Genomic DNA, 20,993 nt, shown 5'->3' on the forward strand with positions numbered 1-20,993 from the left:
TCACCACGCACTATGCGATTACCCATCAAGCCAGAGACAATGTGGCCTTTGGAAGAGCGGTGCTCCAATCAGTGGACGACTCCGACCCCTCCTCCTGAACTTGGGCTTGTGGGTCACCTGATTGGAATTGACATGAACAAGCACTCGAAGAAGAAAAAACGGTTACTCACCTTCTCGTAACTGTTGTTCTTCGAGATGTGTTGTTCATGTCATTTCCAATACACACACTCGTACCCCTCTGTCGGAGTAGCTGGCAAGAAGGAACTGAGGGGGTGGTGGGTCGGCAGGGCCCTGTATTGGGTTCCATGAAGGTGTGACTCCAGGGGGCGCCCAGGCCGACCCTACGGACGCTGCTAAGGGAAAAATCGGAGTCTTGCGAGCTGCAAGTGACTCTTTAATGTGTCTTCTGCTGCTCTTTGCAGCACATGGTATTAAAACACTGTGTGATTTAGTTATTAACCAATTGTAGTTGATAAAATATTTTTTATTACAAATATTTGCACAATAAAAAATGAAAAAGTCAAAGCATGAAGGGGTATATGAATGTTTATCATGTCTGACACAATTACCTTGCTATGCCGGCTACTACAGTGTCATGCAAACGCCTGGTCTCACTTTCAGGTGACATAAATAAGAAGAGGGCAGTATTATCTCCCATAAATGTAAACTAGGGTTACCATATCTCGTAACTAAAAAAAGAGGACCCTCCACGGGACCTGGCCCCGCCCATTTCCCCACCCCTAGCCCCGCACCAACTCCGCCCCTTCCCCACCCTAACTCCGCCCCCTCCTCCCTCCCACTCCCAGCCAGGGGGAAAAGGCTGCCCCAGTGCTACCGGCTTCAGGGTTTGCCGGGCAGCCCCCAGACCCTGCGCCCCCAGCCGGCGCTTCCCCAGCGCAGCTGGAGCCCGGGAGGGGAAGCGCCCAGCTGGGGGCGCAGGGTCTGGAGGCTGCCCGGCAAACCGTGAAGCCGGTAGCGCTCAGGCTTTGGGCAGCCCCTATGCCTCCGGACCCTGCGCCCCCAGCCGGGCACTTCCCCTCCCGGGCTCCGGCAGCGCAGCGTCCGGAGGCACGGGGGCTGCCCGAAGCCGGTAGCGCTCGGGCAGCCCGGCTCTTAAACAGAGCCGAAGAGTCGGGGAGGAGCAGAGCTGCCATTTTCCCGGACATGTTCGGCTTTTTGGCAATTCCCCCCGGACGGGGGTTTGACTGCTGAAAAGCCGGACATGTCCGGGGAAAAAGAGGACGTATGGTAACCCTATGTAAACAAACTTGTTTGTCTTAATGATTGGCAGAACAAGAAGTAGGATTGGGTGGACTTGTAAGCTCTAAAGTTTTACATTGTTTTGTTTTTGAGTGTTATGTAAAAATAAAATAAAAAAAATTACATTTGTAAGTTGCACTTTCTTGATAGAGATTGCACCACACTACTTGTATGAGGTGAATTGAAAAATACTATTTCTTATCTTTTTTTACAGTGCAATATTTGTAATGAAAAATATAAAGTGAGCACTATACACTTTATATTCTGTGTTGTAATTGAAATCAGTATTTGAAAATGTAGAAAAACATACAAAAATATTTATAATAAATTTATATTGGTATTCTATTTAACATTGTGATTAAAACTGAGATTAATTGTGACTATTTTTTAATCTAGTTAATTTTTGTGTTAATCACTTGAGTTAACTGCGATTAATTGACAGCCCTAATGAATATATAGTACTATAGTAAATGAAACAATGAATCACACTCCTGTGGCTCTTTTGAGCAGTAACTCCTCACGTAAAGTCGTCCCGGTTAACGTTGTTTGATTATGTTGCTGATCAGTTAGGGAACATGCTCGTTTAAAGTTGCGCAATGCTCCCTTATCACGTTGTTTGGCAGCCGCCTGCTTTGTCCACTGCTTGCAGAAAGAGCAGCCCATTGCAGCTAGCTGGTGGGGGCTTGGAACCAGGGTGGACGAGCAGCCCCCCTATCAGCTCGCCACTCCCCTAAGTCCCCTGTGCAGCAGCTGCCCAGCAGGCTATCAATTGCCGGGCAGTTCAGCTGTCCCTCCCCCCACTGCCATGTGCTGCTCCTGCCCAGAGCCGTGGAGCTGCTCCCCAGAGCCTCCTGATTGCTGGGGGAGGGGGGGAGAAGAAGGGGGCTAATATCAGGGTGTCCCCGTCCCCCCTGCTCTTGCCACTGCTTACCCTATCTCCATAGAGCAGGGCATGGGACACGACAGGGCTCAGGACAGCCCAGAGGAAGCTTGCAGGCAGCATCTGCTGTCTCAACTTCCTGATAAAGGCAGTGTACTTAGAGTGGGGTCAGGGTACTTAAAGGGGAAATGCGACACACACACACACACACACACCCCACTCTCTCTTTCGTGTGTCTGCCATGCTGTCTCCTCTCCCTCCATTTGTGCTGCCTTGTAGAGTGTGAGGCTACATTAACAACAATGTGTTAACTCTTGAGGGCTCAGCTGAGTTCTAGTTCATCATTTAACAGTAAGGCATTCCCTGGGAAATATCCCACCCTCTGACTCCACCACCTCAACTAAGCTTCACAATCATTGCGGTGTGCAGTATTAAATTGTTTGTTTAAAACTTATACTGTGTATCCATATATATAACATGTCTTTTGTCTGGTGAAAATTTTTTTCCTGGAACTTAACCCTCCCCCCCCTTACATTAATTCTTATGGGGAAATTGGATTCGCTTAACATCGTTTCGCTTAAAGTCGCATTTTTCAGGAACATATCTACAACGTTAAGCGAGGAGTTACTGTAATGTTGATCGCTAATTTGGGTCCTGAACCACTGAGGTCTAAATATCACTGCGTTAAGCTATCATCTTACAGGCTTTCTTGCATTACAGCTGTAACTTATACCTATATCTTACCTTATACCTATGCTTTACTTGGAGCCAATCCCTATTCCTGTAGGCTACATAACGAGGCCCTTTCAGGTTAAAATTTTCAGTGTCATGTATTGAATAAATCTTGTCAGCTGAACATTAAGACTTGAGGAATTACTGTAGATGGTGGATGTGTAGTGCTTGGATAGCTCTCACCTGATCATGTTATTGTTTTAAGTCTTAATTTGATTTTCTCTTGTCCATTACAAATAATATGCATTTTTTCATACATGTCTACACATACAGAAGTTAACATATTTTGTTTAGTCCTTTGGGTATTTAAAACTTGTAGTGTTCTAGTCCAATACGTAATAAGGGTGCAACTAGGGGCTATAATTCTTGTTTTTACCTACATTATTAAAAATATTTATTTTGTTTTCACAGAAAATTGAAAATCTCAAAGAAACAACCAATGTAAGTTTTTGTTGTTGTTAACTTTTGCATCTATTATATGTAGACTTTACAGCGAAAAATCTTATATTTCATCCTGTTTAAATCTTTAAAGTTCTAAAAAGTATGACAGCAGAAAAAGAATTTGCTGCTTTACAGCTGTGCAGGAACCAGATTTTTTGTTTCATGGGGAGTTTCACAATTTTGAAACCTTACATTCCATTTCAGAATGGAAGAAAAAATTTTAAACATTTCCTGAAAACAAACATTTTGAAAATTTTTGTTTCAGGACATTTAAAGTTTGTTTCAGATTTTGACTTTGATATTTTTATAGTAAAACAAAAAAGAAAATATCACTTAGAAACAGAAAATTGAAATGGTCCATTAAAAAAAGGTTTAATTGAAAGAACAGAGTTTCCCAATGGAAGAACATTCCGTTAGAAAATGTCTGACCAGCACTAGTTATTTGTTAGCAAGTGTTTGTCTTTTTCTAAAAAGGCCCAGTAAGGGTCTTTCTGTATAACTTTCATGCCATTGAGAACCCACTTCTCCAGATCTTCTTTCTTGGGCTTTTTCATGTGGTCCTTTTGTGGTTTTCCTCCAACCTTGCTGACACTTCATTCAGAGATACCATTGTTAGGTTGTTTTCCTTCTTCCTGTTCTGTTGTTGTTGTTGTTGTTGTTGTTCTCTGTGGGTCTGTCCTTATCATTTCTCCGGTTTTCCTCTTGGACTTACCTCAGGTAAACTCAGCTATTCATAGTGATCTCGCATTGTGACTCTTCTGACACTCAAATGTACCTGTCTGTTCCTAACCTCTTCCCACTTTCTCTGGGTATCTCTTCCTGCTTGTCTCCTTATCAATATTCCCACCCTTTCTGATTTGTCAAGTTGTGGGGTTACCTTTGATTTCCTCCCTTTCCACTTCTCATATCATATCCAGGCTTTCACCAAATCTTGTTTCTGTTTCTATTAAAGTTTCTAACATCTGTCCCCCTCTCTCTATCCCTGCTGTTGAATCGCTGGTTCATCCCTTCCCCAGTCTCCCTGACTCTCCTTTGTTCAGTATACCCAAAGTTCAGCAGTTAAAATTGTGATCTGCTCCCTCCCCATATCCCCTTTGAGATCATGTCAAAATCCCCCCTCCACAGATCCATTCACTGGCTTATAAGTAAAGTTGATGTTTGAACTTTTATACTGCACACTCTCTCCCATCACTCCCCACTGCCAACCTTTACTGTTTCCCCACTTCCTTGCTCCTTTCATCATCTCCTCCCCTGTCTCACCTTCCTGCCATTTTAACATGCTGCTCCCTTCAATAGAGACAACAGCCCTGTTTTGTGTAAAAACTTATCACAGTCCTTCAAACCCACTTCTTTCACCTTGCTTTCCACCTTTGACTCCCTCTCTGGTACAGTCTGCTCCTCTCCTGTTCCTGTCTCTCAGAATTTCCGTAAAAATATCAGAACTTGCATGATTTGCTCATTATCTAGAATTTGCTCCTCCTTTCTCTTTTCCCTCCTCTCACCCTCTTAACTTAATCTTTTCTGTCTCCATAATTTAAGTTATGGCTTTGGAGTAGGGGTTATTTTGGTGGTGGTGGTGGTTTAACTGCATTGGTACGATATTTACATAGAGGCTTATTCATAAATTGTTTCTCTTGAAAGTTTTAAATTGGTTTCCCTTCCCTCTTGTTATATGTTGCTTGTATGGTTTCTTTTAACATGCCATATTGACAATTCTTTGCATGTTCTTTTGTAAACAGGAAGAGGAGAACAATAGATTGTGGCTCTACCAACCATGAGTGGCCCTTCTTAACTCCTTAGCCAAAACCTTTTAGTTAATGTTCATAATGATCAATACATTTTTGATAATAGCTTGTATTTTACAGCATTTGTGAGAGAAAGATATTAAATGTTTTATTTCCTCCTCCTAGAGTATGGTAGAATCAATAAAACACTGCATTGTGTTGCTGCAGATTGCTAAAGTAAGTATACTGCTATCTGTTCTGAACTTCAAATTGTAAGGTACTCTCACAATTGTGAAAACTTGTATTCTCTTTTTTACGTTTGCTTAAAATACAAGTCAACACTCTTTTGAAACAATTCTGGTTATATTTTAAAATATGCTTGTGATGAATTGGTTCATGGTGCTGTCTGATTTTAACTTTTGTTACTGTATTACAGAGTTCTGTAGGAAATAAATGTGTGTGCAGTTCATAGTCAAAACCAGACATTACTCTAGCCTTTGTGCTTTTTGACAATAAGTCATACTTATACAATTATAAACTGTTATTTGTTTTGAAGCTTTTAGATGCAACAGTTTCACTTCATAATAACTTGCAAATGTTCTTCGATATGTGGGTAAAGTTTATTATGTTGCAAGAAGAAAGCACTTCCTAAGTGTGAGCACTTGTAAGGTTTCTTGAGTAGATAAGCAAGAAAAGTCACCGTTGGCTATTGTGTCATAAAGTTTGCTTCCTGTTGTTTCTGAGTTGATTCTCAGAATGCATTAATAAAAGTAATAATGGCAATGTAGCCAGCAGATCAAGGAGGTACAACTAAGATGATCTTGTGGTGAGTTCAGATTTTTATGTCTGGTGAGAAGCAGGATGGCAGAAATGATGTTTTTTTACTTGTCTGACAGTGTTAGCTTATTCTCTGTCCCTGGTGAAGAACCTGATGGTTTATCCACTCAAAGTAACGCGATATAAATTATAAAATCAATAGCTAGAGTGTTATACCACAATAACTGTAATACTACCAGGATTGCTTCCAATAGGAACAGAGTGTGGTGACCTGCTGCAGCCCCAGGTCACTGACTGTCACTGATGTTGCTTTGAACCTGCTTCTGAGTTGCATGTAACCTGGGATACTTTTTCTTTGTCCTCCATACTTGCCTTGGGGTACAAGTGAACAGGACACCTCCTCCCAACCTATTAATTTCTTGAAAGGGTATTTTCAGGTAGTTTAGGCCCAAAATATAGGTTTTACAAAATCCAACCTTTTTAAATGCCACTCCACTTCTATATTAAAAGTATTACAGTGAAGAGGGCTTTCAGTTTGACTAATGCAATGTTATTAGTCATGCAGGGAGACCCAGAAAGTGAAATTAGCAATAAAAGTAAATGAAACTGACCACTCTACTTTGCACTTCAGACAGGTTGGACAAGAATGAAAACAGCATATTTGATTAAAGGGAAAATCAGATTGTATTTTTAAAAATCCCTTTTAATATCTAAATTCTGATTCAACAAGGTTCTTACAAGACCTTAATGTTTTATTAACACAGATAAGAAATTTAAAAGTTTTTTTGATTTCCAACCTCACATTGGGCCTTTTTGAAGTAGAAAATTATATTACTGTATATGAAAATAAAATACAGGAAATGCACTCTGGCTTTTCCACACCACTTTGGAAAGTGTTTGGTATGCCTCTTAAAACCCGTTTGAGTATTTAAAGTGTAATTTCTTAAAGTTGTAGTTTTTTGGGACTTACTTGCTCAGTTTAGATTATGTTCATTACAACACTGTCCAGTTTACTGTCTTACTTGCTGCTGGCATATAATACGCAGGCCCCTATTCTGCAAAGAGTTGAGCATGTGCATAAGTATTTGCAGGACTGAGGCCGTGGCAACCTAAGGACGCCAACTTGTAGTGGGGCTCTTGAATACTTTAAAGAAAGCATTAGCTGTATTCTAGATCAAAATTATTTTTAAAAAGTTTTCAAAGATAGTGCCCCTTCTGGGCTTAATCCTGTAGTGCCAAGTACATCCTGTGATGTGTTGATGCCATTGGGAATTGGGAGCACTTGGAACTTGGCAGGATCCGATCCCTCTGGATTTAGGGTCAGTTCAGGATTTATGTGAAATTCAGTATGCTCAACTGTCGTCTTAGTTAACTTTTTTCCCAAATCATTTTCAAGGATAATGTATGAACAGCTTTTATTTCTGTCCTAGAGGAGATAAAGCGAGAATGTCCTTAATTGCTAACCAGACAAATTACAGTCAGACTAATTTTAGGAAAACGGTTAAATTGGTAGGGGGGAAAATTGCATTAGCTGCCATGTTTATATGGAATAACAATATTTTACAAGTTGCAAAATGATCAAATTTATGTAACTTTGGTGTATTTAAAAATATTGTTACAGTTCAGATTGGATTTATAGTTGTTGTCTCAAAGGCTATGTAAAATTTGTTCCATGTAAACCTGGAGTTAGAAAAGCCTATTCCTTGGGGGTTTTATTTGTAGATTAAGTTTAGTCCAAATCTTGACTTCCCTGTTTCCTTATGAAGAAATGTAAGCTCTTAGTGTTAAGGTGTCGGTTGGAGAAACAGTGTTCCATGTCCCCTTCTGGACTTAAGTTTAAAAACTAAATATTGTGTGCTAAAATTGTTAAAGCATAATTTAAGGTAGTTTGCTATTGTCACATAGGTTCAGTACATACAAAATTTTATACCTGGTTTTCATCCCTGTGTAGCTGTACCATTGCTGACAACGGTGTAAGGTCTAGTGTAGACCATGCACAGGCATATTTAGTACCATGTCATCTAATCCTGTTCAGAGTTAGCTGACGACGTAATGAACATCTAAGCCTGGCTTATGCTATAATTTTCACTGTAAATAGCACAAGTGCAGCAGCACTGCTAAAATGGGCAATGTTTCCTAATGCAGATTCTCCCTAGGAGGCATTGAAACACAACCTTCTTCAAAGTCTGTCACAACTGACTGAATTGGCTCTTTGTCCCTGTTAAATATATAAAATTTCCAGATCTCTCTCATGACCAGGGTGGGTTATGGGGAAGGAGGACAAATATGGCCTATAATCTTCAACTGATACTGATAAAAACATTTGTTCTAGTAAGTGGTTTCTTGGCACTGGAAAAGCCTGAAGTAGTAGCACCCTTATCATGATTGGGGCTCTGTTGTTCTAAGTGCTATACAGGTATAGAGTTCGACACAGTTTGTGCCCCAATGAGCTTACAAATGTAATATTTGCCTTTACTGAATTGGACCAGTGTTCCCTCAAGTCCTTCCTTTAGCATCAGTAACTAAATCGGGGTAGGCAACCTATGGCACGTGTGCTGAAGGTGGCACGCTAGCCAGTTTTCAGTGGCACTCACACTGCCCAGGTCCTGGACACCGGTCTGGGGGGCTCTGCATTTTAATTTAATTTTAAATGAAGCTTCTTAGAAATTTTAAAAACCTTATTTACTTTACATAACAATAGTTTAGTTATATATTATAGACTTATCGAAAGAGACTTTCTAAAAACATTAAAATGTATTACTGGCACGCGAAACCTTAAATTAGAGTGAATAAATGAAGACTCGGCACACAACTTCTGAAAGGTTGCTGACCCCTGAACTAGATGGTGCTCACTTTAATTAAAAAAAAAAAAAAAGAGAGAGAGAGAGAATTACTGTAGATTTTGAGTTTTGCCAGCATGTACTCTTTTTTTACACTCATTTATGACTTTTATAAATCATTCAGAGGTAAGTTTTCTTTTAATGTTTGTTTGTTTTATACTGTTACGGACTCACAGATCGTGCCCACTCTTGGCTTCGTGCGGTCCGTGGGGGGTGCCCCTTTCAGTGCGACAGCCCTTCTCAGGGGTCCACTCTCTCTCAGGGTCAGGCCCCTCCACCTCCTGGAGTCGCACCTCTCTGAGCCTTAGCACGTCTGTCTCTGCCGTGGGCCCTCGCTCTGGACCCCCGGGGCCTCCACCCCAGAAGGGGTTAATGCCACCCTGTTCTCTAGACCGGAGTGACTCTCAGCCAGCATAAAACAGGAGGGTTTATTGAGAGTTGAACACAGCACAGGACACTCTCAGGGCCTCAGGCCTGGCCTCCCTCAGCCCAGCACGTCCCAGTCTCTCTGCATCCAGGTGGGCTCTGCCTGCTCCCCCTCTCCAGCCCAGAGCCCCCCTGCTCCCAGCTGGGCATCTGAGATCACCGGCCCCAGGCCCCGCCTATATCCATTGTCTTCTCTCCAGGTAAACAGGGTTGTAAACCGGGGCCTCTTCTCCTCGCTTCTGTCCTCTGGCTGGAACCGGCTGGTCTGGTCACTGGGTCCTCACTCTGCAGCCCATTGTCCGCCCACTGGCCAGAACCGGCTGCGTCTCCTCAGCTGGGCCTCCGGGTCGCCAGGTCACCGGTTGCTGGGGTATCCATCCTCCCGGCCATGGCCATCAGCTGGGTCCCCAAGTCCTCTCTCCGGTCGTCTGCAAAACACACTCCCTCTCCCCCTCACCTCGTTAAACCAGTAATACCCAGGGAAACTGAGTCCCACCCCCTCCGCATGCAAACCATTGAAACTCCACAGAAAACAAGAAAACCCCCCACTTTGTCACATCTACACAAACTGGAAAAAGTTAATTGAACATAGAGAAAATATCCTATTTCCCTACAAGTCCTCCCTCACCATTTTAATTCCTGCCTCCACCATCTTAAACGCCCTTCACATGTACATATAGTTTGTGGCTGCACAGTACTTCTGAATCCCTTTGGAAAGCTACATAGATCTTCTTTTCTTGAATTGGTTTAATTTCTGATGCAAACATTAGCAATGAGTCTGTTCATAGCACTGGGATTTTTGTACAACTGTAAATTTCATTGCATATTGAGGCTAGGTCCATTAATGACTATTAACCAAGATGGTCAGGGACACGACCCCATCCTTCCGGTGTCCCAAAACCTCTACCTGCCAGAAGATGGGACTGGATGATGGGATGGGATCACTCAATAATTGTCCTTCTCTGTGCATTCCCTCTGAAGCATCTGGCACTGGCTGCTGTTGAGAGACCGGTTACTGAACTAGATGGAGCATTGGTTTGACGGAGTATGGCCATTCTTATGTTCTTATCCTTTACTTAAAGCCAGTTTATGGCCTTGTGTCTGAACTGATAGCCCTGAAACTGCTTATTGATGTCACTATTATGCTTCCATTTAGTTCTCTAGTCTATAGACATTTGAGATTCCAGCATTATTCTCTTTCCAAAGCCACAGAGGCAAAATCTGGCTAATTTATTTTCGTAGAGTCATAGGCCAAGGCCAGAAAGGAGCCCTGTTATCATCTTCTCTGATCTCCTGTGTAGCACAGGCCATAGAATTCACCCAAAATAATTCCTAGAGCAGATCTTTTAGAAAAACATCCAATCTTGATTTAGAAATTGCCAGTGATGGAGAATCCACCATGACCCCCTGTAAATTGTTCCAGTGGTTAATTACTCTTAACCTCAAAAAAATATACAATTTACAGGGGGTCATGGTGGATTCTCCATCACTGGCAATTTCTAAATCAAGATTGGATGTTTTTCCCCTTATTTTTAATCTGAATTTGTCTAGCTTCAACTTCCAGCCACTTGATCGTGTTATACCTTTCTCTGCTAGATTGAAGAGCCCTCTGTATAAATAACAACTGAAATTGTCCCACTTTGGTCTTGCACATGTGTAATGGATCTACATATCTTGTGTTCTAGCAATGATATATAATATAACTACACTCGTATGAGGAAAGCAGATATTATGCTTTTACTAAACTAAGCATACCAGCTCTCAGTATCTAGACACTTTTTTTTAGACTCAGTAGTTAGACTTTTTCTTCGAGTAGTGTCGGTGTGGGTGCTTCACTTCAGGTATGCATGTGCCCCTGTGCCTTTGATTGCAGATTTTTTGGTAGCAGTGCCTGTTCTGCCCCAACATGCGCCCTACGTATCCTTGTGCCCTGTACCAAGGCTATATAGGGCTGCATGGGCGAACGGCCCTGAGTTCCTTCTCAACTTGTATATATCTATGAAGACAGCCTTCCTGGTGACTATCACTTCTACTTGAAGGGTTGGAGAGATGAGGGCTGTAGTGGCAGATCCTCTCTTTACTTTGTTATCCAAGAAGGTATTTTTATGACCTCATCCAAAGTCCTTACCGAAGATGTCCTCTGAATCATATCAAACAAACTATTCACCTTCCAGGTTTTTTCCTAAGCCGCATCAGTCTACACAAGAGTCTGCTTTTCATAGACTAGATGTTAAGAGGGTGTTAGCTTTTACTGGGACTGGACTTGGCCATTCACTAAGACCCCTAGACTCCTTGTTTCTATTGTAGTTAGGTACAAGGGAGCACCTGTCTCTACTCAGAGACTTCCTAAACCGATCTCTGTATGTATTATTGCCTGTTACGGTTTCACTGAGGTTACACCTCCCTTAAGATTGACTGCACACTACTAGATCACAGTCTATTTCAGTAGCTCTGCTCAGATGTTACTGTTGCTGAAACCTGCAGGGTTGTAATGGTTCTCTGTGCACACTTTTTCTGATTGCTGTGCCCTAATTCACACTGCAAGATCAGATGTGGCAGTAGGCATTGCATTTCTTTCTTCAATAATTGACTCTGTTCCAAAACTCCCACCTCCTTAAAGTATTACTGCTAGGGAATCACCTAAAGTGGAGCCACCCACAAGGACACTACTTGAAGGAGGAGAGGTTACTCACCTTGCCCAGTAACTGGAATTCTTAGAGATATGTATCCCTGTGGGTTCTCCACTACCCACCCTCCTCCCATGCTTTGGAGCTGCCTCTATGGACTTTGCGGTAGAGAAGGAACGGAGGGTGTCTTGACCACCCAGCCCTATATAGCCTCAGAACAGGGCATGAAGATGTGTAGGGCGCATGTGCGTACAGAATGGGCACTGCTATCAAAAATCTCCGATCAAAGGCACAAGGGCACATGCACATCAAAAGTGGAACACTGACAGGGACACACATCTCGAAGAACTGTCGAGCCTCATAGGATCTTTTCCCTTCCATTTAATGGTATTGGCTATGCTGTTTTATTGAGATGTAGATTATCCTATGTATTTTACTTCGTTATAAACATAATGTTAAGAGATGGCAACAGCAAACTGAACAATCTCTTGTGTCAAAGGAATGACTCATATTAACTGGGTGAGGTTTGTTTTTCTTTTTAAATTAAAACCCAATGGAAACTCATGGACCTTAATATCCCATCATTAAGTATGTAAAAACAGTATGTAAGAGATTGCCAAATGTCAGATATTGAAATCAAGGCACCCTATTACTTAATTATAAATAGCTCATGAAAAGTACAGTATTGTCACTTTAGCTATTTGAATGCTTTTTAAATGTGTAAATATAACTGCTGCCTTTTCTTGTATTTTTCTATATGATTTATAGCAGACCTTGTTTGCCAATTTAGCTCTTTTTGTTGTTCATAACTCTGACAACTGGAAATTTGGGGAAATATTCTGCAAATGCCTCTTTAGGTTTATAGTAAATAAAACTACGACTTACAATACATTAAAAAGTTAAAACTAAATTTAGCTGCTTGTGCTGGCTGATATTACAGTACTTATTGCTAGGAAATTTTGGTCAATCCTACCCACATACGGAGCAGAACTGCAAGCTACAATGGTGTTTGTTTGGCTGTTGTTAGTGTGATTCCCCTGATTGTGAGGACAGGATTTTTTTTTTTCCTGAGTCTCATGTTTATATTATAGACTTCGGCAAAAAGTTTCACCTGCGCTAGTAAGGGAAGCCATGCTAAAAGCCTGCTGGCAACTACTATGATGTATTGTACTTGTGATAGCTAAGATTTTCAAACGCTTCTAAATCCTAATTTCAAAAGTCACTTCAGGTTTTTAAAAACAGGTTGAACCATCCCTAAGAGAAACATACAATATGTATAATTGTCACAATACATAACTGATTAACTATAAAAGATTGATATGTTAATATTTTTAACATTTTTCCTTAAGGACCAAAGTAATGAGGAGAAGCACGCAGATGGACTTATAGTAAGTTTAAATCTAATCTGTTATCTCCCTTTATTTCTGCAGAACATGTGAACAGAGACCTGAATTTCCACTCATTTACAACAAACTTCCTTCTTTCTCTTATTCACTGCTTCAATTGTTTGTTTTTCTTTAATCTGTTGAAACTTTAGCTTCTGCAGTTGGCCATCCATCATTACCATTAGGAAAAATATTTTCCAGGTTTTCTACTTATCTTTTTAAGTGACTGTATTGTGAATGTATCCTTGTTTATTTTAACTTACTTAAATTAAAATCTGCATGTGAACTAGATGTAAGGGGAAATGGTTGGGATAGACATAAGCGTATTATGTTGAATCTGACATACTTTATAAATAGAGTACATTTTGTTGCCCACATGCTATAAGTGGGGTGGTGTTTTCGATACGGTATTTTGCATCTGACACACAGAAATGAAAAAAAGATTGTTATTAAGTCTGCTTCAGCCATCTCATTTTTAATATAACTTCTCTCCTTTATCTTTGTTTTCAGTCCTTCATGACTTCTATTTCCTCTTTCTCTGTTTGTCATTGTTTGAGTATGAATCACATCTGTATTGATAGGGGACTGGTTGCTCTAGAACTTAATTTCCTAAAAACTGGATGTTCTTTTCGTTACAATCGACAATGTAATTTCTGATCCCTTAGTCTGTTCCTTCCATGGATTCTGCACTTGATATAATGTGTATTTCTGTTCAACATGTAAAAATTATGTGCACAAGCTTGAGGCATCATGACAAAAGTTATGCTTCTAAGCAATAGGAATATTGCTGAACAGCATAATTCAACAAGAAAAGTTTAACATACCAGTCATAAGTAAGTAGCAAAGTATACATCATTCCACTCCACCTAGAGCCCCTCCCTTCAGCCATCCCCAAGAGCCTTATCAAATTGTAGTGTGTCCTGAAGGCTTAAAAACTCAATCTATTTAAGCCAAAGTGGGAAGTGAATTCCAGAGCCAAGGGACCCTCACAAAGAACACCCCATCTGCCATGGCATGACTTGGCATGGGGAGAGGCAATCTCTCAGGTAGACATCAACACAAGCTGTAGAACTTAAGCAGTTTTATATTTTTCTTCTTCTAAATGTAGCACTTTCAAAAACTGTAGAGACCAGCCCTTGTCAACATGCTTGAGATCTGGAAATGTGTTTATATATGAGCTCATCAGAACTGTGAACCTTTTTTGGAAACTTGATCTCATGACAATAAAGAGCAGATGCAGTCCAACAAAATGGGTTATTCTAATTGTGAAAGTAAATGTTTATCATGTAGATCTAGATCCGAAGGTGAAATTAGTTTTTCCTTTAAACTTTGAGAGTTTAGTGCTAGCAAAAGGTGCCGAATTGATTGCACAAGAGCTTGAGACTCCCCTCTACAGGTCCGGTGTAAAGCAAAGCAGGCTTGCTCACACTCCCTCTCCACTGTGGAGAGACCTTCTCTGGGGGTGAGAGGGTAGACCAGCTTTTATGCCCACTCAGTTTTTTGTGCATCTGAGGGTGCTAAAAGGGTGTCAGTTGTATAAAGTTTTTCTTACATGGACAAGTGTCTATTTGAACTTTGGAGTGAGTGTAAATGCAGACTTTGTTTAATGCTTGTTGTAAATATGGCATAACATTAAATATATACATATACATAGGAAATTCTCTTTCCTATCTCCATGGGAGGGATATTGCTCTAAATGTAGCAGAACAGTTCTGCTATGTGGGATGGAGGAGAGAGGACATGCAGCAATATCATATAGCAGCACTCTCTCCGCAGTACTTGGGAGGGTTTGGAGATGTGGACAGTGGATCTGTAAGCATTTCCACTGGCTAAAATCCCCAACATAGGTATAGTGTAGAGACATCAACAACTTGTTTATAGACTGAGGTTGTAGTAATAGCCGTGTGTCATGATTTGTGGCTGTCCACATTGACATAGTGGATTGTTTCTAAAATGCCACTGAAATTATGCTGTAGCACAAATTCCACGTCTGGTACGAAACCAGTTCAGAAAGCTCCATTGCCTTCGCAGTAAATCAAACCCGGGTTGACATTGAGTGGGGTCTGAGACAAGATAATTTATTCATCACTTTCTCTGCGGACCATGAAGCTCACCACGTGTCCTCTACCGTAAATCCATCACCCGGTAAACTTATCCACTACGGGCAATGTGAGGGCCGACGACCATGTAGTTGATCAAGCAAGTATTTAATTAATGGCAGATGTGGCATATCATGCAGTTTTGTCATGAGTTTTGCTACGCTTTCCTCTCTGCGATCACTGGGCAGAGCAATATTGCAGACAGCCAGTAACAGTGGTAGAGGAGTAGATTTAAGTGTGCCTGAAATAACACACCTGGTGGAATTTAATTGTATGTTGATCATCTTTGATGGAGACCAACATAAGATCTCAGACTTCTAAACAACTGTGTGAAACAGTAGAAATTCAGGATGAGTAACTCAAATTGAGAAGTTAAAAATCCCTAGTTATAGGCTGAATGCAGTTTTCTGTTTGGAACATTCTGTGGTAAAAATACTTCTGATTCTTTAAAATATGTGTATAATATACAAATATATTACTGATAATACTTCTGCATTTAATCATACGTGCAACTGGTGTGACCTGTTGAAGAGGAACTTTCAGCCTAGTGTAATTTCAAAAATCTATTTAACCCCACATAAATGGCTTCAGTAATGGGTATTCCACCAAAACCTAACACAAACTACTGTCAGTGCACTTTTGTATCATTCATTTTGAAAGCTTCTATCTTCTGCCTAGTTATGGAAGTTTTTTAGCAATATCTACATAAGGCATTGTCTCATGAACACGAAGACTTTTATTAAGAACAACTTTTGCGTTATAGTGGCACAGTAGTACCTTTTTTGCTCAGATTAAGGCTTTCTGTTACAAACCTTGGTTACTGAGCTTTAATATCTTACCTGTTTAAAAACAGATGGGGCTGGCATGTGACCCAAATTGTCAGCCTATATGGAAATTTTGTTTTCTAATATAAAAATTCCAGTCCAGTGGGCCATGTTTGTTGCTGAGCTGTCAAATACTCAGTTCTGTGATATGGTTTCTTGGGGGAGAGTAGAATAATTAATGAAAATTTACAGGTGTGCAGTCCTGGAAATAGACAGTTAATTTGCTACTTGGGGTGGAGAACCTTTGTGACAGTCAAAATATTCACTTTAAAAATTTGCTACTGATAATGTTCAGTAGTTCTTTCATAGTTAGGAAACACACTGAAGGTACTGGGTTAAGTTTTCTACTCTAGTGCTACAGCTTCTTAAAGGTTCTAACATGAGGTTTGAATTTAGATTTAGCCTGTTGAAAGGGGAGAAATGTTTTATTGAGGCTACTGATTTCCATATAGAAATTGGAAAGTAAGTTGAATGAGAGGAAGAGGAAAGATTAAAAAAAATGTTGAAAACTAGATGTTTGCTTTTTGTTTTCTGACATTACAGCCAAATGCATTGCCAGTGAACTCCGATGTACACAGAGGGTATGTCTGTGCCGTGGAGATGTTTACACAGCTGGTCTTGAGCTTGCGCCTAGGCTCTAGGACCCTGCGAGGTGGGAAGGTCCCAGACCTCAGGCTGCAGCCCGAGCTGGAATGTCTGTATGCAGTTAATTAGACCCGCAGCCCAAGCCCCACAAGCCCGAGTCAGCTGGCACAGGCCAGTTGTGGGTGTCTAATTGCAGTGTAAACGTACCCAGAAGGTCTTGTTATATTAATTTTTAACTGTTCAAGGAATGATAGTTTTGTATCCCTAATGCAAAGAGAGGGAACTGAGTCTAAACAAAAGTAGTAATGGATTCTTAACTATCGCATATAAACTGGTCCTGTCAGCACTAGCTGTAGAGAAGCAATTTCTCAGAACCGTAGGAAGCTGCAGATTTCTCAACATTAGAAGGAGGAGAGCAGCTTCAATCTGAGCCAGGCAAATAACTGAATATGAATAACTTTGCTATCTTCAGTAGTCCACTGCCACCTAACATAACTAATACTCATTGAACTCTTTTACCACTAGATAAGGAAAAGGGAAGAGGGGGAGGCTATTACTGCATCTAGCCTGCATCAAAACGTGAAGGTCCCTAAACATAAAGGGGAGTGAAGTAATAGGCTAAAGTAATGAGCATAGGCAGTACACCTCTACCCCGATATAACGCGGTCCTCCGGAGCCAAAAAAATCTTACCACGCTATAGGTGAGACCGCGTTATATCGAACTTACTTTGACCCCCCTGCTACTTGTCCCCTGACCGCCCCTTCCAGAGACCCCCATCCCTAATCAGCCCCAGGACCCCACCCCCTACCCAACCCCCCCTGCTCCCTGTCCCCTGACTTCCCCAACCCCTATCCACACACCCCCACCCCCTGACAGGCAGTAACCCGCATGGGCGGGAAGCAAAGCAGCCTGGCCTCAGCCAGCTCCACTCCGCAAGCTCCCAGCTGCAGCGCTCCGCTTCCCATTGCCGGGGAGTCGGGGAGGTTGGGGAAAGGACCTCCCTCCCACCCCCGTACTCACTGGCGGCGGGAAGCGGAGTGCTGCAGCTGGGAGCTGGCAGAGTGGAGCGGGCTGGGGCGGGGCCGGGCTGCTCCGCTTCCACCGCTGCCGGTGAGTGCGGGGACGTTTGGGAAATGACCCTCTTCCCCCCTCCACCCCCCGTACTCACCTGCAGCGGGAAGTGGAGCGCCGCAGCCCCAGCCCACTCGGCTTTCCTTGCACCAGCCCCAGCTTTGTCGCGGGGCGGGGCATGTTGGGGAAAGGTCCTGCACTCACCGGCAACAGCGGAAGCAGAGCAGCCTGCTCCACTCTGCCAGCTCCCAGCTGCGGCGCTCCACTTCCCGCTGAAGGTGAGTATGGGGGGCGTCCTTTCCCCAACCTCCCCACGCTCACCGGCGGCGGGAAGCGGAGTGCCGTGGCTGGGAGCTGATGCGCTGATCTGCCGGAGCGCTGCTTTACCACGTTGTATGCGAACCCGTGTTATATCAGGTCGCATTATATCAGGGTAGAGGTGTAGTTTATTTTTTTAAACATCTATCTTTTTAAATAGGGCATTTGTAAAAACAAAACACAACCACCACAACGGGCCATGAAAATTGGTCTGAAAATAGAGCAATAAATTTTAAAATGTTAAAGGTAAATCTGGACTTAGATAAATGAGAGAAAGTAAGTGTAGATTTTTAAAAGAGACAGAGAATTAATAAAGGTGAATAAGGAAGGATGAAAAACATATATAAGCAAGAAAAATAGCAACGGATAAAATCTCAGATTGGCTCCTATCCCTAGTCCTTGTTTAGTTAGGCCCCAGTCTGGCATCAGGATTTTCTAGCACATCCATGCAGAGTTCTTGGGTATAAAATCTGCATGACCTTAAATGGCAAAATATTTGAGGTAGGGACAGGATCTACCTTTACATACCTAGTTAATAACAAAAACGAATATAGCTAGACTTGGCAGAATTCAATTTTATATTTTTTTTATAATTTTGAGGATATCAAAGTTAAGTATTCTTTGAAAACTTAATTAGATTAAAAAGTGTTTACAGTTGCAGGAAATTGTCAGATAAATATTTGATAGTAGACAATGAACTTCAAAAAGTAAAGCTTTTTAAACTACTAAAACACAAATTGTCAATATCACATGTCAAAATACACAAAGTAAATAGCCTTAAATCCAGAAAATAAACCTGTTTTTACTATTCACTGGTCCATTTGTAACCATCCTAATTCAAAAGTTTAAATCACTGGATTTTGACTCTACTAAATTCTCAAGCAGCATTTTTCTTTCTTTTTCTATCTCTAAATTTCAGTTATTGATAGAAATATTTTTTCATTGGTTTATGTGTGTACAGTGAGATTGATGTTTACTGATATTTACCAATAAAAAGCCAATCCTTCTAAGCCTAAATATAGCAGTCCAAGACATTTGCATGTAAAGAGGCAGGGAGCCATAGGTATATTATATAACAAAATATTAGAACAGTGAAGTGAGGAACAATCATACAAGTTGTTTGGCTCAAAGGCCCTTGCATTATATGTTTCTAAGATGCTTGTTCTGCTAGGACCTGATCCAGTATCTACTGAAGTTAATAGATTTCCATTGACTTTAATGGAAGTGGGGTTGGGTTCAGAGTGCCTGTGTTGAGATGAACACTGTAAATCCATGAAAAATGCTTTTTGTCAAAGGTATGCCCAGTAATGTGGTGGTGATTTTACAGTTTTATGTAGTTTCTTAGTGCAGTCTGGACAGTGTTTTGTTTTCTAAATGATAGTTTACATATCTGATGGTCTTGTTGAAAAATTAGGCTCACTTCTTCCTCTGTGCACACAATGGCCATTAATGGGAGTTGCAGGGAATTGTAGAAACTAAAGCAGGGAAACTAGACTTCTTTACAGGAGAATTCAGGTTTACATCAAGTTGAGTTTAGTATATTTTAATTAAGTATTCTTTGTAAAAAGTATTAACACTTGCAAAATAATTCATGTCTTCAACTGTTAATTTGTATGTCAAGTCTCTCTCAGGACTTCGCTGTCTTGCATTCAGGCGTCTTCATACATGGAACACATTTTAGTGTCTATATTTAAAAAAAAAAAAAAAGCTTTAACTTATTTCTTTTTCTCAGAGTACTATTAACCCTGTTGATGCAGTATATCAGCCTAGTCCTTTGGAACCTACTGTGATCACTACAATGCCCACCCAGACTGTCTTACTTCCAGGTACAGTACACAGACAGATGGTTCAGTAAAAATATTCATGTGGTTTTTACATTTAGCTGGTTTAAGCTACTGTCTTGTTCTTTGTAGCATATTTGCTATGAATGAATGAAAACTATATACAATTGCAAAAAGGATGAAGGCTTATTTTTTAATGGGTTCTATCATCGGCATACATCTTCAGGCTTGTGAACTGGGTTATGTAGTCCATGTAACTATGGCACTAAGTACTCCTGTTCTTTTTATGGCACTTTGACTCTTTAATAAAAATGAATATTTTTGGTTGTCTTTTTCACTGATCTTTATCTTTGGCTTTATTCATTTCAGTTCCAAAAAAAAAAAAGGGGTCTTTAGAGACTATACATCTCAATTTTTTTAAAAGTTTGCAGGGAACACTTTGCTATCGATTAGAGCGTTAACTTCCTTCTGTGTATTCCTTTCTTCTTTATTCCTTTTCCCTATGGCAGTCCCCTTACTATGTCCCCTATTTGGATACATTGTATTGCAGGAACAATATAATATGAAAATATATAAACCAGAAATTATAAAGGTGGGGGGGGGGTTGGGCTGCGGGGAGTAAGACTTTCTAACCAGCTTCACGGATTGATAAATAGAAAAGATGAACAGCAAAGAAGGAAATAATTATATTTCTCTTTGAAAAATGGCAACAGTTGTCTATATCATGGCTATCAAAGGTATTGTAAAACTACTAGGGGGTTTCCTTCCATACCGAAGCAAGGATCTGCACTTATATGTGTCTGTTTTCTTTTTATATATTGAAATACCTTCTAGAGCCTGCTCAGTTGTTGAAATCAGAGCAGCGACCTTCGTCCTTGGCAGTTGGGCCTGCAGTAACATCGCTAGGAAACCATCAGATTCCAACACCAAATAGTACAGGTATAGTTCTGTGTGACTATCTTTACATTTAAAAAAATTAATACTTTAACATGAAACTGAATTTTGTAGAATTTATATTTGATGTCGTCTTTAGATAGAAAGTCACATTGTATAATGTAAGTATAAAAGAAAAGCCATTTCTAGCTACATTTTCCCTTATCTTGAACTTTCACCTTAGCTACCATTTTAATGCTGCTGATATTCAATTGGACATAATTTTTTTAAATTACCCGTGCTAGTCCTACCCAGTAAACTTCTAGGATTATTTAAACTAAATTTATCT

The 20,993-nt window shown here is 40.8% G+C and overlaps 1 protein-coding gene across 11 annotated transcripts in view; it reads left to right on the plus strand.

Annotated features, from left to right (window-relative positions):
- OSBPL9 (oxysterol binding protein like 9) overlaps positions 1-20,993 on the plus strand; it is a 117,825-nt gene that overhangs the window by 80,638 nt on the left and 16,194 nt on the right. For 8 of the 11 annotated variants that reach the window (XM_008167966.4, XM_042844986.2, XM_024104952.3 and 5 more), the window contains 5 exons: positions 3,284-3,313; positions 5,224-5,274; positions 13,057-13,095; positions 19,723-19,816; positions 20,606-20,710. In XM_008167966.4, coding sequence (XP_008166188.1) covers positions 3,284-3,313; positions 5,224-5,274; positions 13,057-13,095; positions 19,723-19,816; positions 20,606-20,710 — 319 coding nt within the window. The remainder of the gene's footprint in view (positions 1-3,283; positions 3,314-5,223; positions 5,275-13,056; positions 13,096-19,722; positions 19,817-20,605; positions 20,711-20,993) is intronic. The other 3 variants (XM_008167967.4, XM_042844987.2, XM_065555350.1) reach the window with 1 other exon arrangement.

Source organism: Chrysemys picta, chromosome 8 (assembly GCF_011386835.1).
Source record: "Chrysemys picta bellii isolate R12L10 chromosome 8, ASM1138683v2, whole genome shotgun sequence".
Classification (NCBI taxonomy): domain Eukaryota; kingdom Metazoa; phylum Chordata; order Testudines; family Emydidae; genus Chrysemys; species Chrysemys picta.